General features: G+C 47.6%; 2 protein-coding genes and 1 pseudogene across 2 annotated transcripts in view; 1 reads left to right on the top strand and 2 right to left on the bottom strand.

The window, feature by feature from the left end:
- The window catches only part of LOC119951351 (zinc finger protein 229-like), a 29395-nt gene extending 15473 nt beyond the window's left edge, over positions 1-13922 (bottom strand). Inside the window, exon 1 of the mRNA XM_038774483.1 lies at positions 12822-13922. Coding sequence (XP_038630411.1) covers positions 12822-13568 — 747 coding nt within the window. The 5' untranslated portion in view covers positions 13569-13922. The remainder of the gene's footprint in view (positions 1-12821) is intronic.
- Positions 454-7977, top strand: LOC119951371 (zinc finger protein 239-like). The gene is made up of 3 exons (XM_038774517.1): positions 454-596; positions 899-2349; positions 7225-7977. Exon 2 carries the CDS (start codon positions 1334-1336, stop codon positions 2090-2092), a length of 759 nt encoding a protein of 252 aa, XP_038630445.1. The 5' UTR covers positions 454-596; positions 899-1333; the 3' UTR covers positions 2093-2349; positions 7225-7977.
- A 4304-nt stretch (positions 13923-18226) lies between the features above and the next one.
- LOC119951378 lies at positions 18227-19507 on the bottom strand (annotated as a pseudogene).
- Between the last annotated feature and the right edge of the window lie 6550 nt (positions 19508-26057).

Raw genomic sequence — 26057 nt, forward strand, 5'->3', positions numbered from 1 at the left:
TGAAGGTCAGAATGAGAAAATAAATGGAAAGGGGGAGAAAAGCAAGTGTTTTACTCACAGATGGTGGAGACAGGAGGAAGTTTCAATCATTGTGAAGCTCCATCTTCATTCACTCAAAGTCCTCGCCATGATTGACTGGAGGACCAGCGTCTTCCGGTCCTCCCATTGGGCAAGACCTCAGCAGGAAGGTCAAGGGGTGGGTCCTCCTCGCACATGCGCAGCTTCCCCTCTCCTTTGGACATGCGCAGTCTCGAGCGGGGAGAAAGGGAAATCACCGAGCGGCTTCTCGCTCTGGCCAGAGCGTCAGCCGGTTGCCTGGAAACCTTATCTCGAGCAGGTGTCAAGGGCGGCGCCCCCGTGTCCGTGCGCCGGGCCTGCGCAGGTGACCCCGAAGAAGTCACCGCGAAACAGTGGTTCCTATTGGCTGATTCCGGCAGGGCTATCCTGTGACGTCACAAATCGGAAGTAGGACAATGAGTAACAGTTTAAAAGTTCCTCCTCTGGCAACATTTGGGAAGAATCAATGTTTCCCTTTTCCATTTCTTTTCTCATTCTGGGAGGATATTGGTGACTTGCAGCAACTGAAGGGAAAATAGGTGAATCCAGTCTGTATATTTTTAGTCCAGTAATATAGACATATGTCTGGCAGCCTGCAAGAAGATTTTCAGCTCTGTGTCCATGAAAGGAAGCAGTGAGCATGGATCTGTCAATCAGCACCTTCAGGAGAATTGGGAGGATTAATATTAGAGACAGCAGAGTGAGAATGGAGAGAGAGTGTGTGGGATGGAGACTTACAGCTTTGGGGAATGAGAGAGGAAAATTGTTCCATAGAAACTAACATTTTTCTCAGTTTCTTTTCTGTACTGACAGTGATGACTTTTGTAAATCCATTTTACAGGATACTGGTAAGGGAGAATTTCAGACTGAAATCTCAAACCAGATGTCACATCAAGATCTGACAGTCACGCAATTTTTGCATGGTGAATATTATCCACCTTTGAAAGAAATCGCAAATGTCACGTCTGGGATCTGTCAGAGTCACTCGATTCCTTGGGACCTGAATTATCGGCCTTTGAATCTGGAAGGAGAAATGTTTGTCTGATCTGTCAGCTTCAAAGATTTTAAACATCAGTGTGACTGGAAAAGCACCGAGACACACACACACACCCGAGTGAGAGTGTTGCAGAACACAAACTGTGAAAAGAACTTTAACCAGTTAAACAGTCTGAAAAACATTGCACCATTCACAATGGGAAGTGACTGTACCAGTCTTGTGTGTGTGGAGAAGGCTTAAACCGATCATCAAATTTGGAGAGGCATAGACATCTGCACCATGGAGAAACCTTGGAAATGTGGAGACTGTGGGAAGGGATTCAATTTCCCGTCAAAGCTGGAAATCCATCAACGCAGTCACACTGGGGAGAGGCCATTCAACTGCTCTCAATGTGGGAAGGGATTTTGTCAGTTATCCCACCTGCTGACACACCAGCGTGTTCACACTGGGGAGAAGCCGTTCACTTGCTCGGAGTGTGGAAAGGGATTCAGTGACTTATCCACCCTGCAGAGACACCAGCGAGTCCACACTGGGGAGAGACCGTTCATCTGCTCTGAGTGTGGGAAGAGATTCATTCAGTCATCCCACCTACTGGAACACCAACGGGTTCACACTGGGGAAAGGCCGTTCACTTGCTCTGTGTGTGGAAAGGGATTCAGTAATTCATCTCACATGCTGACACATCAGCGAGTTCACACCGGGGAGAGGTCATTCACTTGCACTGTTTGTGGGAAAGCATTCTCTCGGTTATTCCACTTGCTGACACACCAGCGTGTTCACAGTGGGGAAAAGCCATTCACCTGCTCTCAGTGTGGGAGGGGATTCAGTGATTCATCCAATCTGCTGACACACCGACGAGTTCACACTGAGGAGAGACCATTCATCTGCTCCATGTGTGGAAAGCGTTTCAATCATTCAACAACTATGATGAGACACCAGCGAGTTCACACCGGTGAGAGACCGTTCCCCTGCTCCATGTGTGGGAAGAGATTCACTCTGTTATGTAACCTGCAGAGACACCAGCACATTCACGAGTGATGACAGGGGTGGATTCTGTTGTTATTGCTGCTGTTAATCACATCTAGTACTGAACTATGTTCATTCTGACACTTGGTGCAGTGGGAGGGTCAGAGGGTTTTTTTCTGCTGGACTGGCCGGTCTCATGACTTTGCTTCCAGTAGGCTGATGCTCTTTGAGCCTGGGAGAGCACATTTCCACTGAAATGATCCACAGAAGCTGATGAAGGACATTTATTTTATCCTGGATAATAAATAGTGTTGTTCCCACCACTACAGGTAGATCTAAAATAAATACATTTGTCTCTGTTCCATTGAGTCTACAGCACAGGGCCAGGTCAGTCGGCTCAATTGGTCTCTGTCAGTATTAATGCTCCACATGAGCCAAAGCCCACCCCTTTCCATCTCCCCCATCATCATCTCCTTCTATTCCTTTCTCCCTCATGTCTGTATCTAGCTTCCCCTTCAATGTATTCATGCTGTTCACCTCAACCACTCACTGTGGGAATGAGTTCCACATTCTCACCACTCACTGGGTAAAGAGGTTTCTCATCAAATCCTATTGGATTATGGAACCCCTGAAAATGGGTCGAAAATACATGCAGCATTTGAAACAAAAGGGTGAATCGTCAGCACTGATAAAGGTTAATGTCCTGATAGACATTACAGCAACTTAGTCAAAAGGTGACGAAGGCTGACATCTAAATGTTGAAAAGCTGTTGACAAATCGGAATGGCAGGAAGCTGAGAAAAGGTGACAGGATTGTAATAATAATCTTTATTAGTTTTGCAAGTAGGCTCAAATTAACACTGCAATAAAGTTACTGTGAAAATCCCCTTGTCGCCTGTTCAGGAACACTGAGGGAGAATTCAGAATGTCCAAGTCACCTAATAAGTACATCTTTCAGGATTTGTGGGAGGAAACCAGAGCACCCGGAGGAAACCCACGCAGACATGGGGAGAACGTGCAGACTCCGCACAGACAGTGACCCAAGCCAGGAATCGAACAACAGTGCTAACCGCTGCTACCGTGCCACCCATATCGCTGCTATTAATACTAATCGCTTATTGTCATGAGTAGGCTTCAATGAAGTTACTGTGAAAAGTCCCGAGTCGCCACATTCTGGCACCTGTTCGGGGAGGCTGGTACGGGAATTGAACCCGCGCTGCTGGCCTTGTTCTGCATTACAAACCAGCTGTTTAGCCTACTGTCCTAAACCAGCCCCTATTAAGGGTGGCGTTAGTTCAGTACTGAGAGATCACCTCAGCTTGAAAGATCAGGATGTGGATTCAGTTTGGGTCATGATAAGAAATATTAAACATGTGAGGTCTCTTGTGGGAATACTTAATGGCCCTTCTAAGAGTGGGTACACTGTAGGTAGAGTGTATAGGAAGTAATACATGAGGCCTGATGATTGTCGTACGTTTCTTTCAAGGATGGTGTTAATCTACATAGAATCATAGAATTTACAGTGCAGAAGAAGCCCATTTGTCCCATTGAGTCTGCACCAGCCCTTAGAAAGAGCACCCTACCTATGCCCACACCTCCACCCTATCCATACACCTCCACCCTAACCCCGTAACAGAACCTGACCTTTTTTGGACACTATGGGCAATTTAGCATGGCCAATTGACCTACCCTGCACGTCTTTGGACATACATGGGAGAATCTGATTCGCAAAACTTATCTGGAAAATGGGTTCACAGAGTCTTTCTGGGAAAGGTAGTGACATAGTGGTATTGTCGCTGGACTCTTATTCGAGAGACCAGAGTCATGCTCTGGAGACCCGGGTCTGAATACCACCGTGGCGGATGGTAACATTTGAATTCAATAAAAAAAGCTGGAATTAAACGTCTAAATATAACTATGACGCCATTGTTGATTGTTGTAAAAACCTATCTGGTTCACTAATGTCCGTTAGGGAAGGAAATCTGTCATCCTTACCTGGTCTGGCCTACATGTGAGTCCGGATCCACGGCAATGTGGTTGACTCTTTTTAAAATTTAAAGTGCCCAATTCTTTTTTTCCAATTAAGGGGCAATTTAGCACGGCCAATCCACCTACTCTGCACATCTTTGTGTTGTGGGGGTGAGACCCACGCAGACACGGGGAGAATATGCAAATTGCACATGGACAGTGACCCAGGCCATGATCAAAACCCGGGTCCTCAGCGCCGTGAGGCAGCAGAGCTAACCACTGTGTCGCTGTGGCGCCCATGTGATTGACTCTTAAATGCCCTCAGGATTGGGAAACAGATGCAGGCTCAGCCAGTGATGCCCACATCCCATGAACGATTAAAAAAACATTTCTTTGAGCGTACGTTCTTGAGCCAACCAGGGCACTGGTCATCCTAGACCTGGTAATGTGAAACAAGACAGGATTAATCAATATCCTGATGGTGATGGAGCCTTTACGTAACAATGATCATAATGATCATGAATTGCACATTCAGTTTGAAAGTGACAAGCATCGGTCTAAGGCCAGTGTTTCAAACGTAAATCAAAGTATCTCGAAGGTTCTGAAGGGAGAGCTGGCTCAGGTGAACTGGGAAACTGGGTTAAAAGTTAGAACATCAGTGTTGCAGTGGCTGACTCTCAATAACTCTCAGCAAAGATTTATCCCAGTGAGGAAATGCTTTTTGAGAAGAATGCATCATCCATGGTTAAATAAGGAAGTCAAGAATTGGATTAAATTGGAAGAAACACCATCCAAATCTGCAAAGGTTCATGTTCACTTAAAGGCTGGAAAACGCTTACCCAGAGATCAGAGGCTGAATGCCCTTGACTGCTGAAGTGTTCCCGGACTGGAAGGGAACATTCCTGCCTGGTAAACGTTCTCCAAGGCGGCCTTCAGGACGCGTGACAACGCAGAATCCCCGAACAAAAACTTGTAGCCGAGTTCCGCACACGTGAATACGGCCTCAACCGGGACCTTGGATTCATTTAAAAAAAACATTTTATTAGAGTATTTGTAGTTTTTATAATCCTGACGATAACAGCGACATAAACACGATACATGAAACATTTCCATCCCCATGCTGATCTTCGCACCCCCAACAATGAAACAATAGCCAACCCCAACCCCCCCCCCCCCCCCTTCTAGATTTGTGCCTCTACTGGCATTTTAATTTTCTCTGAGAAAGTCGACGAACGGCTGCCACCTCCGGATGAACACTGACATTAACCCTCTCAGGGTGAACTTTATTTTCCCGACACTGAGAAACCCAGCCATGTCACTAACCCAGGTCTCTAGTTTTGGGGGCTTCGAGTCTCTCCACATTAACAGAATCAGTCTCCGGCTACTGATGTGTTAGGCAGGCTGGGTCGACGTGGACTGCACTTGATGCAGTGTAGCGAGAGACAGACCTCCAACACTGGATAAGATGCAACACGATTTTATTTAATGCCTTAACTACTATACATGTTTAACTGTGGGTTAACACTATGCTGACTTAACTGGAGACCTAGTACTAGCCTGACCAGACTTACTAGCTACCGCATGGTGTTTGCACTGGCTAACGCTCACGAGCTCTGACTGTCTCAGAGGCTGGGTCCAGAGAGCGCGGGAAACCTAGTGCCCTCTGGCTTTATAGTGGTAGTGTCCTGTCTGGTGATTGGCTGCTCTGTTCTGTGTGCTTACTGGTCAACCTGTGTGTCAATCACTGCCTGTCTGCACTCCATTACATACATAGATGTATATTATGACAGCTACCAGGAAGGCAAAGGCCAAAACGTCAGCCTCTCTTGCCCTCTGGACTCCTGGCTCTTCCGACACTCTAAAGATCGCCACCTCTGGAATCGGCGCCTGGGACCTTGGATTCATGTCGCATTACATTCACCCCCAACCATCTGGCCTGGGCTTGCAAAATCCTACCAACTGTCCTGGTTTGAGATCTGTGTGAATCTCTGATTATTCCTCGCTCCAGTTGCTCCGTTTGGACCTGGAAAGACTTAATTACCTGCAAACACTCACATTCAAAGTATCGTCCTGCATCATTGACTTTGTCCAAATATGGGTTTCTGGAACCCACCACTTCATTCACCCGAGGAAGGAGCTGCTCTCTGAAAGCTAGTGATTCAAAACAAACCTGTTGGACCTGTTGGACTTTAGCCTAGTGTCATAAGATTTCATGCTGTGCCTGCCCCTCCATTGGTTCTCCAATCCCTACTCGTCTCTCCCATGCCTCCCCTTTCCTGCCCCACCCCACCCCCTGCGAAAAACTTAATTTTTCTCAAAGAAGTCAATGAACGGCTGCCACCTCCGAGCAAACCCCTGCAACATACCACACGAGGCAAATTACATTTTTTCAAGTCTGAGAAACCCTGCCATGTTGCTAACCCACACCCCCGGCTTCGGGGGCTCCGAGTCCCTCCAACCGAGTAAGATCCGGGCCACCAGGGAGGTAAAGGCCAGGCCGTCGGCTTCTCTCATCTCCTGGGCTCCCGGGTCTTTCGTCATACCGAAGATCACCACCTCTGGATTCGGAACCACTGTGGGGCAGCACGGCAGCACAGTGGGTAGCATTGTTACTTCACAGCGCCAGGGTCCCAGGTTCGATTCCGGCTTGGGTCACTGTCTGTGTGGAGTCAGCACGTTCTCCCTGTGTCTGCGTGGGTTTCCTCCGGGTGCTCCGGTTTCCACCCACCAGTCCCGAAAATCGTGCTGTTAGGTGAATTGGACATTCTGAATTCTCCCTCAGTGTACCTGAACAGGCACTGGAATGTGGCGATTAGGGGCTTTTCACAGTAACTTCATTGCAGTGTTAATGAAAGCCTACTTGTGACAATAAAGATTATTATTATAACCGTGCCGCCCATAAAGGAAAGAATAGCCTGTATGGGGATCAAACCCACGACCTTGACGTTATTAACACCATGCTCTAATCAACTGAGCTAATCGGCCAGCTGCTGAGTATGTTAATAGCTGGGATCAGTTGGGAGTGTTTAATTTCTGTTTTAAAGATTATTGGAAAAATAAATCCTAGACAATAAAGGAATTGGAATAACTCACCTTGGTTGTAGTTAACTGGAATATATCAATTTGGTTTCCACCTACATTCTAGCGAAAGTCAGGAAAGTGTAGATGAGATGAATGCGTTGATCACTTTCTCTTGCCAATATTTCTATCCTTTGATGATTAACTTTTTTTTTCAAGCAAATCACAATTGAAAGCCCCAGACCTGACTGGAAATATCAACACCGTAACAGGGAAATAAGCAAAGATCTCGGGACCAACACACCCTTGGATCTTGTGATGAGATGATCTGAGAGTCAAGGATGTGTAGCATGCTGTACGGACACTAGAGGGAGTGTGCGGATGGGGATTATTACATGTTCTGCAATTTATACGTGGAAGTTCACGGTGAAATGGACTGAAGACCGGGTCCCAAACACACACAGCTACTGGAGACACAGCAGGAGATGAAATGGTTAATGTGGCCAGGGGATTGAGACACCATTGTGACATCATCAAGACATTGACACACACTCCTGAGAGAAACTGACTTTAAAACAATCCGGATAGAATTAAACACACTGGACATGGGCAAAGTGGGAGTGAAATTAAAGTGATAATGGGACAATGAAGGGCTTGGGAGAAATAATACTGAGTAAGAACTGTCCACAAGTTGGATAGAGGTAAAGAGAGAATCTTTTACATCCATGTTTGATATGTTGCTTGAAGCATCTGTCCTAATGTACCAGGAACTTGGAACTCACGGCGCTAATTCAGGAGAAGAGAATATCAAGTACATGTTGTCCCAGGTGGAGCCAGAACAGAACGGAAAAATAACTGAGTGAGGGGTTGGAGAGAGAGTTCTCTCCCTCCAGGTTGGACAATAAGATTCCTGGGGGGCTCCCTACTTTGGGTTTTGTTGCTAATGAGTGAACATTAAATTAAATTCTATGACTGGCTGTGGATTTATTTTGAATTTGATTGTTACATTTCTCCTGTTTTTATTCCTGTTGTGATTACGCTCTGGGTAAGGATGGCTGACAGGTGACAGGATGGGATATTGTGGTTTGGGTCTTCACTGACCAAATGTTTTATTGATCTGAAAGGTGTAAAAGGGACCAAACTCCCTCAGAAATCAAGCAGAGCTGAGAACAGACGACTTGCTGAGTGGGAACAGGGAGATAAACAGCTCCCAGAGGACAGAGAAAACAAGAGTGCCTGGAATCCTAGACAACACCTGGGTGTCAAGGCCACCATGTTTTCACTGCTTGGCATGGGAATGCTGACTCCCTGTACCGGGGACGGAGCGTGGGGAAGACAATTGTTTGAGAGTTTGACGTGGCTTGGGCGTGTACAGATGGTTCAATGACAGGCTTTGTAATTGGTCTGTTCAAATGTTAGCTCAGCAATGATTGGGTTAAATCAGTCTCCATAGCCTTTGTGATGTAATAAAGTATAAGAAGGGATTCCCTGAGCACAGAGATTTGTTGAGGTTTTACATATTCCACTGACTGGGACCATGGCATCTGGGGCAGAGCAGGGAGCATTTACCTGGAGATGGTGCTTCTACCCAGAGTGTAATGGGAATGCTGCTGCACTTTGATATTACTGCTCAGACACAGGAACAGGCCATTCGGCCCCTCAAGCCCACTCCACCATTCAATAAGATCAGGGCTGATCTGATTGTGGTCTTAACTCCACTTTCCTTCCTCCACCCTTTCACTCCCTCGTCAATCGAGAATCTTTCACTCCCTCGTCAATCGAGAATCTATCAAATTCAATCTGAAAACATATTCACTGATCCTGCCTCCAGCACTCTCTGGAGAAAGAGAGATTCACAGACCCACGGCCCTCAGGAGTAAAATAATATTCTCATCCGTGTCTTAAATGGGACACCTCTAATCTTTAAGCCGTGTCCCCTAATTCTAGTCTCTCCTACAAGGGGAAACATTCTCTCAGCAATCTCTCTGTCAGTTCCACTCATGATCTGATTGAAACACACGAGATCCTCTCTCATTCTTCTAAACTGCAATGGATACAGGCCCAACCTGTCAAACCTTTCCTCAGAGGATAACCCCATCATTCCAGGAATCCGGGGAGTCAACCTCCTCTGAACCGCTTCTAATGCAACTATCTCATTTCTGAAATAAGGAGACCCAAACTGTACACAGTGCTCTAAATATGGTCTCACCAAGGCCCTGTGCAACTGCAGCAAAACATCCCGACTTTTATATTCCAGTCCCTTTGCCATACACATAATATTCCATTGTGCTTCCCAAGTGATTTCAACTCACTCGATAAAGCCTGATTAAACTGTTTAAGGACTCGATCGAGCCGCTGGCTGTACCTATAAACTAACTTATTGTGATTCTTGTACAATGACACCCAGATCCCTCTGTACCTCATCGTTCTGCAATGTCTCACCATTTAAATGATATTGTTTTATTTAATCCTTCCTGCCAAAGTGGACAATTCACATTTTCCCACGTTATCCTCCATCTGTCAAGTTTTTGTCCATTCGCTTAACGTCCTTTGCAGACTCCTTATGTCCACTTCACAAATTACTTTCTGAACTCTCTTTGGATCATCAGAAAACTTAGCCGCCATACATTCAATCCCATCACCCAACTCATTAATAGATTGTAAATAGTTGAAGGCCCAGCACTGATCCCTGTGTCACTCCACTTGTCACATCTCACCAACCCAGAAATTACCCATTTATACCCCCTCTCTGCTTCCTGTTAGCTAACCAATCCTCTATCCATGCTGATATGTTAAACCCCCCCCCCCCCCCCCCCCACCATGAGCTCCTATTTTGTGCAGTGACCTTTGATGTGGCCCCTTGGAAAATACCTTCTGGAAATCTAGATAAACCACATCTCCAGGTTCCCCTTTATTGACATTCCGTGTTACTTCCTCAAAGAGCCTGGATCAAATTAGTTCATCCCGGAATCTCATTTTGAAACATTGTGTGTCAAAATAAAAATCAAATCTCCACCCCTCTGGCTCCTTTACTAATTACCTTGGAGGGGCTCAGTCTCTGTTAAAGAGCCTGCCAACCCCTCTCACCCACTTTCCCCAAAGTGAATGAATTTAATCAGAAAAAGACAAAAAAAAACAAATATTTTTAATGAAACAAGTTTATTAATGAAACAGAACATGGGTTAAAAAAAATCAGAAAATGACTTGAGGATCAAAGACAACCAGAGTAAAAGAATAACCAGAATAAAAACATGTTCACAATGTTCTAGACCCAAATGTTTCTCTTCAGCTCCCCGTACCCTGCTCCTGTGACTCCCACATTGGACACAGGAGCACTGAACCTGGGGGTCACGTCCCCATCAGCCCCAGTTACCCCACCGCCGAACCCTGATTGGTTGGGGATCCATTTTCCAGTCAGTCCTTCAGCACCTTCCTGTCTCTTTATTAGTGTCACACCCGTGGCAATTTCCCAACTGGAGCGCAGGTCCCAGCTAAATTCAGCCCTCCGCTCCATTGCCTGCCTGTCATTGACACGAGCAATAGAGACAGAAAGGTGCCGGAGGCTCAAATGGGAAGTCAAAACTTGTGGATTACGATCTCTGTAAAGATCAGTAACTAAGGGCAGCATGGTAGCATGGTGGTTAGCATAAATGCGTCACAGCTCCAGGGTCCCAGGTTCGATTCCCAGCTGGGTCACTGTCTGTGCGGAGTCTGCACGTCCTCCCCGTGTGTGCGTGGGTTTCCTCCGGGTGCTCCGGTTTCCTCCCACAGTCGAAAGATGTGCGGGTTAGGTGGATTGGCTATGCTAAATTGCCCTTAGTGTCCTAAAAAATAAGGTTAATGGGGGGGGGGGGGGGGTTGTTGGGTTACTGGTATAGGGTGGATACGTTGACTTGAGTAGGGTGATCATTGCTCGGCACAACATCGAGGGCCGAAGGGCCTGTTCTGTGCTGTACTGTTCTATATCTATATCTATAATATTTAAAATTCAAATTCCCAGTCAACAAATTAAAGGATCACATGACAAGAAGTCTTTATGACTTTTGCTGCAACAAACAAAATAGAATCAGCGTTAACTAACCACTATTTTTGAAGGAAACCTACAAAGTATAAAATATAACTTTTCCCTTTTACACAATCTAAAATCACTCCACAATTATTCTCTACTCTACCCTGGAAGTTGAAACTTAATTCTCTCAGAACCAGTCCAAAGTGATTATTCATTCCAGAGGTTTCCGTTCTTTTCTTTTCCCAATCTGCAGGCTTTAACCCCAGAACTGTCTTTCACAGTGAATGATTGACGAGCTACCAGAAAACCAAGAGTAGACATAAATAGGTCATTTTCTGGTTGGCAAGATGCAACGAGCGATGTGTCACAGGGATTGGTGCTGGGCCTGAAGGTCTGATCATTATGTTTGTTAATACTGCGGGCAAAAAGGAAAAGGAGGCGGTGCTGCGCCGATAACTAGGATGATGTCAGTACGTAAGGGAGGATCTCAGATCAGGAATACAAAATATGGAAACTGTTTGGGTGGAGCTAAGAAACAGCAGAGGGCAGCAAACATTGGGAAGAGTTGTTTATAGACCACCAAACAGTAGCTGCCGTGTGTGGACTGTAAAAGCTTCTATAGGTACGTAAAAAGGAAATATTTGGCTAAGACAAACGTGGGTCCATTACAGGGAGAGACAGGAGAATTTATAGTAGTGGGAATAGAAAAATGGCAGAGTATCTACATTTTTAAAATTAAATTTAGAGTATCCAATTAAGGGGCAATTTAGCATGACCAATCCACCTACCCTGCACATCTTTGGGTTGATGGAGTGAGACCCACGCAGAAACGGGGAGAATGTGCAAACTCCACATGGACAGTGACCTGGGGCCAGGATCGAACCTGGGTCCTCAGTGCTGTAGGCAGCAGGGCTAACCACTGCAGCACCAGTATATTACCTCCCATCCCATGTGGGCTTTCATTTTGCTAACTAACCTCCTGTGGGGTGTTTATCAAAGAACATCCTGAACCTCCAAGTGTACTACATCCACGGACTCTCCTTGATCAATTCTGTTAGTGACATCCTCAAAATCTCCAAAACGTTCGTCAAACATGATTCCCTATTCCTAAATCCATGTTGAGTATTCTGAGTTTGCTCTCATATTCTAATTCCTCATCATCAGTTTCTTGGTCCGCCTTTGCTGAATTCTAAAGAAGTTCCCAATCCTCAGGTTACTACACTCTTACCCACTTTCTGAACCTCTTCCTTTGAACTAATGTGAATCTTAAACTTTGCTTGCCACGTTTCCATCACATTTCCTGTGGATTTTTATTTCTAAAAGGAATTTATATTTGATGTAAATATGTAATAATATTTTAAATGCCAGCAATTGTCTATCTATTGTCACACTTTTTACTATAAGTTCCCAATGTGTCACAACTTGTCCCTCATACCTTGACAGTTGCCTTCTTTGAGAAACACCCAGATAAATTAAACAAAAGAATCATGTAACCACCATAGCCCATCTTCATGGCAATGTGGCTGCTTTGGAGGTTTCCAATCAGGAATGGGAACAAAATAACTTCCAACATCCAAATACCCTTTCAGTCTCTGGTCCTCGTGAAACTTGGAACCAGGTATTCACAACAAGGCCCAAAGAGCATCAGCCCACAGGAGGCAAAGTCGTGAGACCGGCCAGTCCAGCAGAAAGAAACCCTCCCACCATCCCCATTGACCAACTGACAGAATGAACACAATGCAGTCCTGGCTGTAATTAAGAGCAGAAATATTAACAACAGAATCCAATCCCTTGTTCACTTGTGAACTTGTTGATGTCTCAGCAGGTGCGATGAAACACAAAATCCCTTCCCACATTGAGAGCAGATGAAAGGCCTCTCCCCAGAGTGAACTCGTTGGTGGCTCCGTAGGTGGGATGGATGACTGAATCCCTTCCCACATTGAGAGCAGGCGAACGGCTTCTCCCCAGTGTGAACTCGCTGGTGTGTCTGCAGGCTGGATAACCGAGAGAATCCCTTCCCACAGTCAGAGCAGGTGAACGGCCTCTCCCCAGTGTGAACTCGCTGATGTCTCTGCAGGTTGGATAACTGAGAAAATCCCTTCCCACAGTCAGAGCAGGTGAACGGCCTCTCCCCAGTGTGAACTCGCTGGTGAGAGATCAGTTCTCGAGAGCTTTTGAAGCCACCCCCACAGTCAGAGCATTTAAAGGGTCTCTCATTGGTGTGAGTGACACTGTGTCTCCGCAGGTTAGATAAGTGAGCAAATCCCTTTCCACACACAGAGCAGGTGAACGGCCTTTCCTCAGTGTGAACTCGCTGGTGAGAGATCAGTTCTCGAGAGCTTTTGAAGCCACTCCCACAGTCAGAGCATTTAAAGGGTCTCTCATTGGTGTGAGTGACACTGTGTCTCTGCAGGTGAAACAACTGAGTGAATCCCTTCCCACACACGGAGCAGGTGAACGGCCTCTCCCCGGTGTGACTGTGTCGATGGGTTTCAAGCACAGATGGGAACCTAAATCCCTTTCCACAGTCCCCACATTTCCACCGTTTCTCCATGTTGCTGGTGTCCTTGTGTCTCTCCAAGTCGGACAATCAGTTAAAGTCTCACACAGGATACGGGAACTTTCTCTCTCCGCTGTGAATGGTGCGATGTTTTTTCAGGTTGTGTATCTGGTTGAAGCTCTTTCCACAGTCAGTGCTCTGGAACACTCTCACTCGGGTGTGTGTGTGTCTCGGTGCTTTTCCAGTCACACTGATGTTTAAATCTCTTGAAGCCGACAGAACAGACAAACGTTTGTTATTCTAGATTGACAGGCCAATGATATTCAGAACCCAATGAATCGAATTACTCTGTCAGATGTTGATGCAATGTTTCGTTTTGAGATTTCTGTCTGTAAACCTTCCTCTTCTAATATCCTGTAAAAGGAGTTTACAAAATGCCATCACCGTCAGTATAGGATAGAAATTCAGAACAGACAATTGTAGTTTCTCTGGAACATTTTTTCCTCTCTCATTCCCCAAAAGGTGTAAATCTCCATCCCACACACTCTCCCTCCATTCTCACTCTGCTGTATCTAATATTCACCCTCCCAATTCACCTGAAGGTGCTGATTCAGGCTGATTGACAGATCCCTGCTCACTGCTTCCTGTCCTGGACAGGTACCTGAAAATCTTCATGCAGGCTGCCAGACAGATATGTGTCTGTATTACTGGACTGAAAATGTTTTAATGTATAGGATTGTTCCGGTTGGTTAAGATACAGGGGGTTGTGACTGATCATGTCCTTGAACTTGCTGCCTATGAGGGGAGTCAAGCAGAGATGATTAATAATTTCTAAATGAAATTGGATGGGTGCTGCAGGGTTACAGAATGGGACCCACTCGAGACTGACAGAATTGCCCAACAGACAGTCAGCATCAACTCAAAAGGCCCAATGGACTCCTCTTCTGTTATAAATCTGATTGGAAATATATAACATAGCTACTGTACTACAGTCCAAAACAAGAATAATGAATGTATTTTATTTCATAACCATCAGTAATAATCTAATCTGTGTCATATAACACACAGTGAGGCACAGTGGTTTGCACTACTGCCTCACGGCATGAGGAAACCGGATTCAATTCCAGCCTCGGTTGATTGTCTGTGTGGAGTTTGCACGTTCTCCCCGTGTCTGTGTGGATTTCCTCCGGGTGCTCCGGTTTCCTCCCACATTCCAAAGATGTGCAGATTAGGTGGATTAGCCGTGCTAAATTGCCCCTTAGTGTCCAATAAGGTTAGCTGGGGTTATGGGGATAGGGTGGGGGCTTGGGCCTTGGTGGGCTGCTCTTTTGGAGGGTTGGTACTTGATGGGCCCAATGGCCTCTTTCTGCACTGTAGGGATGCTATGAAAACAGAGTTTTACAGCAGAGCCAGAGGCCCTTCGGCCCATCATTTCTGCACCAGCCATCAAGCACGTATGAATTCCAATCACTTGGACCATAGCCTTGTATGCTATGGCCTATCAAGTGCTCATCTCAATGCTTCTTCAATGTTGTGAGGGTTCGCGCCTCTGCCACGCTTTCAGGCAGCGAGTTCCAGATTCCCACCACCCACTGGTGAAATTTTTTTTCCTCAAATCCCATCTAAATCTCCTGCCCCTCACCTTAAATTTCTGCCCACTGTTTATTGACCTGTCAACTAAGGGGAAAGCTCTCTTCCTATCTACTCTAGCTGTGTCCTTCATAAATTTGTATAATAATAATCTTTATTGTCACATTAACACTGCAATGAAGTTACCGTGAAAAGCTCCGAGTTGCTACAAAAATTAGTTTTGGGAGAAACAAGAGGGAAAACAATATTCCATAAAAACAGAATTGTCTTTTCTGAATTTCTATCCTGTACTGATAATTAATTTTGGAAACTCCTTTTACAGGATGTTTAAAGAGGAGGATTTACAGACAGAAATCTCAAACCAGACATCATGTCAGCATCTGCCAAAGACATTCAGATTCACAGGGCCTGAATATCATTGGCCTTGAGTCTCGAGGGAGAAATGTTTGTTTTGACTACTTCAAAAGATTTTAATCATCAGTGTGACTGAAAGAGCACTGAGACACACAAGTGGGAGTGTTACAGTTAACTGACTGTGAAAATAACTTAACACAGCCTGAAAAAAAAAATCACACCATTCATAGCAGGGAGAGACTGTGTGTGTTGTGTGTGTGTGTGTGAGCCAAGCCATCAACCGATTCCCAAACCTGGCGAGTCACATAAACACCAGCCAAATGGAGAAGCCATGGAAATGTGGGGATTGTGGGAAGGGATACAAAGCCCCATCTGAGCTGGAAATTCATCGACGCAGCCACACTGGGGAGAGGCCGTTCACCTGCCCTGAGTGTGGGAAGGGATTCGCTCGGTTATTTAACCTTCAGTTACATCAGTGAATTCACACCCAGGAGAGGCCATTCACCTGCTCTGAGTGTGGGAAAGGGTTCACCAAGTCATCCAACCTGAAGTTACACCAGAGAGTTCACACTGGAGAACGGCCATACACCTGCTCTCGGTGTGCGAAGGGATTCATTGATTCATCCACTCTACAGAAACATAAGCGAGTTCACACCAGGGAAAAGCCGTTCTCCTGCTCTGACTGTGGGAAGGGATTCGCTCAGTCATCCCACCTGCAGACACATCAGCGAATTCACACCGGGGAGCGGCCTTTTACCTGCCCCATGTGTGGGAAGGGATTCACTCAGTCATCCCACCTGCAGACACACCAGCGGGTTCACAGTGGAGAGAGGCCGTTCACCTGCTCTGTGTGTGGGAAGGGATTTATTTGTTCATCTGAGCTGCTAAGACACCAGGGCAGTCACACTGATTAGAGACTTTTTAGATGCTCTGACTGTGGGTGTTAATTGTATCTGTTGGGTTTCAGTATACACAGTATTGATTAGATGGTTACTTGAGCAAATATAAAGAGCCATTCTACATTCCCGGTGGGCACTGCGGGGGTTGAGCTGCATCATTGACTCACAAGATAACATTTTCGTTTCAAGTTTTATAACTTTACTTTGGTAATTTGTTTTTTGTTTCACTGCCTATTCAATGTTGTTTGTTTTAAAGGAGCAGAAAGAGACACTGACTGACATCAGGTGGTGTCAGGTGGTCTATAAATGTAACATTTCACTCTGTGAACAAATCCACACCAAATAGAGATTGAGTCCACCCTGAGACTGGATTTTTAAAAAAGTTTTAGCAAATCTCCCAGATGATTTCTGGAAGGAGATTTTTTCTTTTATTTTCACAAGCTTCTTAATACAACTGCTAATGACGAGAGAAGAAATGAGTCATTGATTATACACAGAATAAGAGTTCAGCAAATACCCAGTCTGTGTGAATAGATGAACAAATACCCAGTCTGTTGCTGAATCCAGCAATGGGAATAGAATTAAAAATATATACTCGACTGTCGGAAGTTTGCTGACAAAGTTGGTCAAGAATTATTCCTGTTGACCAGTAATATATCAATTTCACACCTCTAGTGTAAATATCTTTTTCTCTCCAAAATACTTTTAATATTTGTTTTGAGCCTATTGGTTACTGTAGAAACCAGGATTGGCTAAACTCAGCCAACTGCACCATCTAGTGGAGTAATCTCAGATTGCAGGGTGCCAACTGCACCATCTAGTGGAGTAATCTCAGATTGCAGGGTGCCAACTGCACCATCTAGTGGAGTAATCTCAGACTGCAGGGTGCCAACTGCACCATCTAGTGGAGTAATCTCAGACTGCAGGGTGCCAACTGCACCATCTAGTGGAGTAATCTCAGATTGCAGGGTGCCAACTGCACCATCTAGTGGAGTAATCTCAGACTGCAGGGTGCCAACTGCACCATCTAGTGGAGTAATCTCAGATTGCAGGGTGCCAACTGCACCATCTAGTGGAGTAATCTGACTGCAGGGTGCCAACTGCACCATCTAGTGGTGTAATCTCAGACTGCAGGGTGCCAACTGCACCATCTAGTGGAGCCGCGCAGAATTACAGTCAAAGCCTGGTCGACAATGGTTGATAAACCCATGGTCATCCTGTGGTATTTCCAGTCCGTGTTGTCAGCACCCCAGCTGCTCGCTGGCTGAGGTACACAGCTGCGTTCCCTCTGGGCATCTGCTGAGGTAGCTCTCCAGGGTCGTACACGGTGTTGGCTCAGCCATTATACTCCCTACAGTTAGATATCTCAGTGGTCCTCAGTCTGAAGCTCCAGCTGCGGTAAGTGTGAGCAGCTTCTGGGTTTGTGAGGTGGGGTTGGTGTGCCACGGCTCAGCTGACAGGAAGAGAAGCGGAGGTGTAGCTGTGACCCTTTGCGATGGAGTGTGTGAACCCCTCGGCCTTACCAATGTCAAACCAACACGATTTTGCTGCTTGCTATCACTGTCCTTCAGCTAACAAACCTTCAGTCAATTCCTCAGCACCTCACCAAATTGGGGTGGAACCGATTGTTCACACCGGGCAGAGACGAGGCAGGTTCTGAGGGAGGCTGGACGAGGGCAGGATCAGCAACTCACATTTTTACTCCAGGAATTGCATCCAACTAACCTACAACAAAATTCCCTCTCCAGCCTGAACACCAGGCAGCCTGGCCAGGATCGGCACATTCCTGGATAGATCCTGTGACGAGTAACTGGAGATTGTTGTCACTTGTGTTGTACATTGTTTATCAAGGAAGCATTTCTTTTTTTTAAAAATCACTTTTATTTTTGTAACAAATTACACATTCAGCAACACAACAGGGGTGAGAGTAACAGTGGGAGAGATCAGAGCCACATGATGGGAGTTGCCTCGTTCACTGATGCTGTGGCCGGGTTCCGCATCTTCACCCAGCAACAGATCTTGAAGCACATAACCCATTCCTGGTGACAGTGTTTATTCCAGTTTAATATTGACAGTGCTTAATGCTTCTACACTCCCATACATCCGCTTCATGAACTGCTGAACGAACGCTGGGAATTTCTCCTGCTGAATACTCTCATGAATAAAGCGCATCAGGTTCAGCTGGTAGGCAATGTTGTGGATGGTGATGTGATGGAGGGCGGCAGTGTCACTCCTGAACAGACCGTGGAGATATGCTCGAGTGTACCTCTTACAAGTCGGGCATTCACAATCCTCATCGATGGGCCCGAAATCCTTGGCATATTGCCTGTGCTTCAACTGCAAAGATCCCCAGGGAACGAGTGCAGATCCAAACCGCGCTGTGCGTGTGGGAAATACACAGTCAAACATGTCACAGCCCAGAGCCACACACACCACCAGATCTGTCGCATACCCGACTCCCATTAGGTAACGTGGTTTCTCGGGTGGGAGGTACTCTGTGCTCAGCTTCACCATTCTCCAGAAATTATCCTTCTCCTCCCCGCCACTCAATCCTCCGATGGCAAAACCAGAGACGCACATTTAATCATCTCTGTCAGACATTTCTTCCGCAGTTCAGCATCCAGACCCCCCCCCCCCCCCCCCCCAGATAATGGCAAATAGACTCTGCTGCCCGGGATTCATGTTTCGATCCAACCAGCGAACAGACCTGAACGTGGCTTCCTCCACCCTCGGCCCAGTCACTGTACTGCTGACAACATCATCCAGCTGCATCATTATGTCTGAACCGAGAGCATTCTGTATTTCAATGGATGTTTCGGTCGAGAGAAGAATTTCCTTCCCATCGTAAGGAGAGCGAAATCGCACCCCTTCTTCCGTCACTTCTGCCAACTCCACTAAACACACCATCTGGAACCCACCGCTATCCGTTAGCAGCGCTGTCTTCCAGTTCATGAAACCATGCAGTCCATTGGCCTTTTTGATAAGGTCCGGCCCCGGCCTCATGCCCAGGTGGTAGGTGTTGCCCAGGCAGATTTGGCAGCCCAGCGCCTCCAGCTGCGGGATGGCGATTCCCTTCAGGGTTCCCACCGGCATAAACACCGGGGTGTCCAGGGCTCCGTGCGGCAGCTGCAGGCGGCACAGGCGGGCCCGGCTGACCGGGCAGTCGGTGCGGCTCAGAGTCCGGAGCGAGCGGCGCGGGAGGAGGCCTAGCCCCGCCCACCGGCCCGTCACCAGGGCAACGCCGGAGGCTGGATTCTTAATGGAAGTTCGAGCTCACACCAAACTGAAAGGTGAAGGAAAATACACCACCACTTATAAAGGGGAGATCAGGAATCAAAACCTCCATTCTGTTTACAGACCAGTAGTGAGAGGAGAAATCAGGGCTGTTTAAATTAATTCCCCTCCTTTCTGACATGGAGTGGAGTGGGGTCAGGAGGTATCTACCTGTAATGTTTCACTCTGTGAATAAATCTATACCAAGTACAGATTGGTTCCAGTTTATTCCTTCACCAAAAGACTCTCAGGATTATATTATGGTAATACACAACCCTTATCTAATGGTGAAGGTTGGAAAATAAAATTTCAGACAGAATCTCACAATCCCAGTAGTTTTTGTGAGAAATAACTGAAGCGAGTGGAAATTGTCAGGGTCTGATTACTCGTCGATGTTCTCGGAGTCTGAGCCATACGACCAGTGGAAGAATGAAGTGGAGATGTGGACAAGGGTTACGTCCCCACCAAGGAGGAAACAAGGTCCGGCCTCGGCATTCTGACTTCCTAACAAAAAGAAAATCAGAAGCAATGTATTCTGGGAGCTGGTCGCCGGTCAGTTGGATAAAGTTTGGATTTTCCATTAGGGTTTCGGTGATGAGGTTTACAAGAAAGATGACCTATTGGATATCTATGATACATATTTGGACTTGGACAGATTGTGAATTAGGGTGAAAGTATCTTTAGCAGATCTAAATATCAATCAATAGTCAGAATTGGAACAGCGCTAATAGGTGAATGAACCCAGGAATGACTGGGGAACAATTAACAGCAGCTTCAGTCCGACTGAAAATATCATTGTGATGAACTGCCCAAAGCGGGAAACCAGGGTCATCAAAGTGACACATGGCAGAGAGAATTCTGAGGCTGAAGGTGATGCTGATCAGTCTGAAGGAATTGTCTTCATCACAAGGAGCTTTGGTCCAGTATTTTATTTAGCAAATGCAAAGTCCCCCAGCCGAGCAGTTTCTCCTGGTCCTGCCTGTGTTGAGTGCGGATAGGCCTCCGCTGTGTCTGCGGATTGGACATTCTTCTATGAGGTGCTGCACAGGGAGCTGGTGCTAATGCCCCATCTGTGGAGGTTGGTCAAACAGGAGCCCTGGCCGGTCCTGAACCTGTTAAGTGTGGGCCACTCTTTCCTGGGAAGGTTGAGAGCAGGCAGCTGTTGGGTTGGGTTTCAGACCAGGTCCTTGTTTTTCAAGTCCAATGATTCCCATTCATTTGCCCGGTGGAATTTGCATTGATGTCCTGTGTGGGAGGATTTTTCCAGATTGGCCGCCTTGATGGGAGACATACTTTGGGTGGGCTGAATACATAGAAACATACATAGAAAATAGAAGCAGGAGGAGGCCATTCAGCCCTTCGAGCTGCTCCACCATTCATTATGATCATGGCTGATTATCAAGTTCAATAGGGGCAAGACTTCTGGTGGTGGCGATGTGCTGAGCGGACACACATCAGGTGGCTCTCCTCCCAAACAAACCCAACAGAGGCAATTTATCGGAAATTCCGGCTTTAAAAGCCCACCAAAATCCATCCAAGGGTGAAAGACGCAAGGAAGGAACATGCCTGGGAGCAACAAACAGATGGGATGGCGAGATATTAGGAGCAGCAGCGAAGGAAAGGGGCAGGAACTGCGGGTGCACAGACAGGAGGCCACACGAGGCGAGGCGGAGGTTCAGGCGAACCAGGAGGGGGAAAAGCCGGTGAACCGAACAGCGGAGCAGGACGCAGCGACCCCCCCCCCCCCCCCCCCCCACACACACTCAGGGGGACTAATGGAGAATGGTGCTGGAAAGAGAGCTAAATGCCATGAAGGTGATCAGGATGGAGCTCCACACGATGATGAAGGTGATGTCGGAGGCGACAAACCCAATGCAGCGAACCATCAAAGGCCTGGGAACGAAGGTGGAGGCCCAGGAGAAAACAATCCTGGAGTTGGAGAAAGCTGCCTCGGACCAGAGCGACAGGGTCGAAGCTCTGGAAACGGAGGTGAGAAGGTTGGTGACGGCCCAAGAGTGGGTCTGCAAGAGAGGATAGAGGGTGGGGTTACGGGGATAGGTTGGAGGTGTGGGGCTTAAGTGGGGTGCTCTTACCAAGGGCCGGTGCAGACTCGATGGGCCGAATAGCCTCCTTCCGCACTGTAAATTCTATAATTCTGTGAATACCCTGAGCCTTCCCTCCATATCCATTGATCCCTTCAGCCTCAAGAACTGTATCTAATTACTTCTTGAAATTACACAACGTTTTGGCCTCAACTATTTTCTGTGATAGTGAATTGCAAAGATTCACCAGTCTCTGGGTGAAGAAATTTCCCCACGCCTCAGTCCTAAAAGGTTTACCATCCCTTATCCTCAAATTATGACCTCCAGTTCTGGACTCCCCCACCATCGAGAACATTCTTTCTGAATCTACCCTGTCTAATCCTGTTAGACTTTTGTACGTCACCCTGGTTTCTATTGATGTGATCCAATCAGTACGGTCGGAGAGGCTGTTACGATCCGATCAGTATGGTCGGAGAGCCTGTTACGATCCGATCAGTATGGTCGGAGAGGCTGTTACGACCCGATCAGTATGGTCGGAGAGGCTGTTACGATCCGCTCAGTACGGTCGGAGAGGCTGTTACGATCCGATCAGTACGGTCGGAGAGACTGTTGCGATCCGATCAGTATGATCGGAGAGGCTGTTACGATCTGATCAGTATGGTCGGAGAGGCTGTTACACTCCGATCAGTATGGTCGGAGAGGCTGTTACGATGCGATCAGTGTGGTCGGAGAGGCTGTTACGATCCAATCAGTGTGGTCGGAGAGGCTGTTACGATCCGATCAGTATGGTCGGAGAGGCTGTTACGATCCGATCAGTATGATCGGAGAGGCTGTTACGATCCGATCAGTATGGTCGGAGAGGCTGTTACGATCCGATCAGTGTGGTTGGAGAGGCTGTTACGATCCGATCAGTGTGGTCGGAGAGGCTGTTATGATCCGATCAGTACGGTCGGAGAGGCTGTTACGATGCGATCAGTACGGTCGGAGAGGCTGTTACGATCCGATCAGTACGGTCGGAGAGGCTGTTACGATCCGATCAGTACGGTCGGAGAGACTGTTGCGATCCGATCAGTGTGGTCGGAGAGGCTGTTACGACCCGATCAGTATGGTCGGAGAGGCTGTTACGATCCGCTCAGTATGGTCGGAGAGGCTGTTACGATCCGCTCAGTACGGTCGGAGAGGCTGTTACGATCCGATCAGTACGGTCGGAGAGACTGTTGCGATCCGATCAGTATGATCGGAGAGGCTGTTACGATCTGATCAGTATGGTCGGAGAGGCTGTTACACTCCGATCAGTATGGTCAGAGAGGCTGTTACGATGCGATCAGTGTGGTCGGAGAGGCTGTTACGATCCAATCAGTGTGGTCGGAGAGGCTGTTACGATCCGATCAGTATGGTCGGAGAGGCTGTTACGATCCGATCAGTATGATCGGAGAGGCTGTTACGATCCGATCAGTATGGTCGGAGAGGCTGTTACGATCCGATCAGTGTGGTTGGAGAGGCTGTTACGATCCGATCAGTGTGGTCGGAGAGGCTGTTATGATCCGATCAGTACGGTCGGAGAGGCTGTTACGATGCGATCAGTACGGTCGGAGAGGCTGTTACGATCCGATCAGTACGGTCGGAGAGGCTGTTACAATCCGATCAGTATGGTCGGAGAGGCTGTTACGATGCGATCAGTGTGGTCGGAGAGGCTGTTACGATCCGATCAGTGTGGTCGGAGAGGCTGTTACGATGCGATCAGTGTGGTCGGAGAGGCTGTTACGACCCGATCAGTATGGTCGGAGAGGCTGTTACGATCCGATCAGTATGATCGGAGAGGCTGTTACGATCCGATCAGTATGGTCGGAGAGGCTGTTACGATCCGATCAGTGTGGTTGGAGAGGCTGTTACGATCCGATCAGTGTGGTCGGAGAGGCTGTTATGATCCGATCAGTACGGTCGGAGAGGCTGTTACGATCCGATCAGTATGGTCGGAGAGGCTGTTACGATCTGATCAGTACGGTCGGAGAGGCTGTTACAATCTGATCAGTATGGTTGGAGAGGTTGTTACGATGCGATCAGTGTGGTCGGAGAGGCTGTTACGATCCGATCAGTGTGGTCGGAGAGGCTGTTATGATGCTATCAGTATGGTCGGAGAGGCTGTTACGATCCGATCAGTATGGTCGGAGAGTCTGTTACGATCCAATCAGTGTGGTCGGAGAGGCTGTTACGATCCGATCAGTGTGGTCGGAGAGGCTGTTACGATCCAATCAGTGTGGTCGGAGAGGCTGTTACGATCCGATCAGTATGATCGGAGAGGCTGTTACGATCCGATCAGTATGGTCGGAGAGGCTGTTACGATCCGATCAGTGTGGTTGGAGAGGCTGTTACGATCCGATCAGTGTGGTCGGAGAGGCTGTTATGATCCGATCAGTACGGTCGGAGAGGCTGTTACGATGCGATCAGTACGGTCGGAGAGGCTGTTACGATCTGATCAGTACGGTCGGAGAGGCTGTTCCGATCCGATCAGTATGGTCGGAGAGGCTGTTACGATCCGATCAGTGTGGTCGGAGAGGCTGTTACGATCCAATCAGTGTGGTCGGAGAGGCTGTTATGATCCGATCAGTATGATCGGAGAGGCTGTTACGATCCGATCAGTATGGTCGGAGAGGCTGTTACGATCCGATCAGTGTGGTTGGAGAGGCTGTTACGATCCGATCAGTGTGGTCGGAGAGGCTGTTATGATCCGATCAGTACGGTCGGAGAGGCTGTTACGATGCGATCAGTACGGTCGGAGAGGCTGTTACGATCTGATCAGTACGGTCGGAGAGGCTGTTACAATCCGATCAGTGTGGTCGGAGAGGCTGTTACGATGCGATCAGTATGGTCGGAGAGGCTGTTACGATCCGATCAGTATGGTCGGAGAGTCTGTTACGATCCGATCAGTGTGGTCGGAGAGGCTGTTACGATCCGATCAGTGTGGTCGGAGAGGCTGTTACGATCCAATCAGTGTGGTCGGAGAGGCTGTTACGATCCGATCAGTACGGTCGGAGAGGCTGTTACGATCCGATCAGTATGGTCGGAGAGGCTGTTACGATCCGATCAGTGTGGTCGGAGAGGCTGTTATGATCCGATCAGTGCGGTCGGAGAGGCTGTTACAATCCGATCAGTATGGTCGGAGAGGCTGTTACGATCCGATCAGTGTGGTCGGAGAGGCTGTTACGATCCGATCAGTACGGTCGGAGAGGCTGTTACGATCTGATCAGTGTGGTCGGAGAGGCTGTTACGATCCGATCAGTATGATCGGAGAGGCTGTTACGATCCGATCAGTATGGTCGGAGAGGCTGTTACGATCCGATCAGTGTGGTTGGAGAGGCTGTTATGATCCGATCAGTACGGTCGGAGAGGCTGTTACGATGCGATCAGTGCTGTCGGAGAGGCTGTTACGATCCGATCAGTATGGTCGGAGAGGCTGTTACGATCCGATCAGTATGGTCGGAGAGGCTGTTACGATCCAATCAGTATGGTCGGAGAGGCTGTTACGATCCGATCAGTATGGTCGGAGAGGCTGTTACGATGTGATCAGTGTGGTCGGAGAGGCTGTCACGATGCGATCAGTGTGGTCGGAGAGGCTGTTACGATCCGGTCAGTGTGGTCGGAGAGGCTGTTATGATCCGATCAGTACAGTCGGAGAGGCTGTTGTGATCTGATCAGTGTGGTCGGAGAGGCTGTTACGATGCGATCAGTGCGGTCGGAGAGGCTGTTACAATCCGATCAGTATGGTCGGAGAGGCTGTTACGATCCGATCAGTGTGGTCGGAGAGGCTGTTACGATCCGATCAGTACGGTCGGAGAGGCTGTTACGATCTGATCAGTGTGGTCGGAGAGGCTGTTACGATCCGATCAGTATGATCGGAGAGGCTGTTACGATCCGATCAGTATGGTCGGAGAGGCTGTTACGATCCGATCAGTGTGGTTGGAGAGGCTGTTATGATCCGATCAGTACGGTCGGAGAGGCTGTTACGATGCGATCAGTACGGTCGGAGAGGCTGTTACGATCCGATCAGTATAATCGGAGAGGCTGTTCCCAGCTTTTCTCTGTGGCACCATGTGTTTCCAGGATTTTACTCAGATTTTCCCATTTTGCAGAGATATGAGCCGGGGCCTCCTCGACCGATTTCCTTAATCCCACCGCCAAGTTTTGATGATGTTTCTCTAATCCGGCCACCACAATGCGGCCAATATCGTCGCCATCGGCAACATATTCGGCAGGGGAGAGGGAGAGCCGCCCTCACCACCTTGTTACTTACCGAACCCTGCGACACCTCGGAATCTGAAGAGTAATCGCACCTTTCTTGTTTTATTCCTTCCTGGGTATTTTCGGTGGGTTTGTATCTTCCCCAG

The sequence above is a fragment of the Scyliorhinus canicula genome, chromosome 17, assembly GCF_902713615.1.
Source record: "Scyliorhinus canicula chromosome 17, sScyCan1.1, whole genome shotgun sequence".
NCBI lineage: Eukaryota > Metazoa > Chordata > Chondrichthyes > Carcharhiniformes > Scyliorhinidae > Scyliorhinus > Scyliorhinus canicula.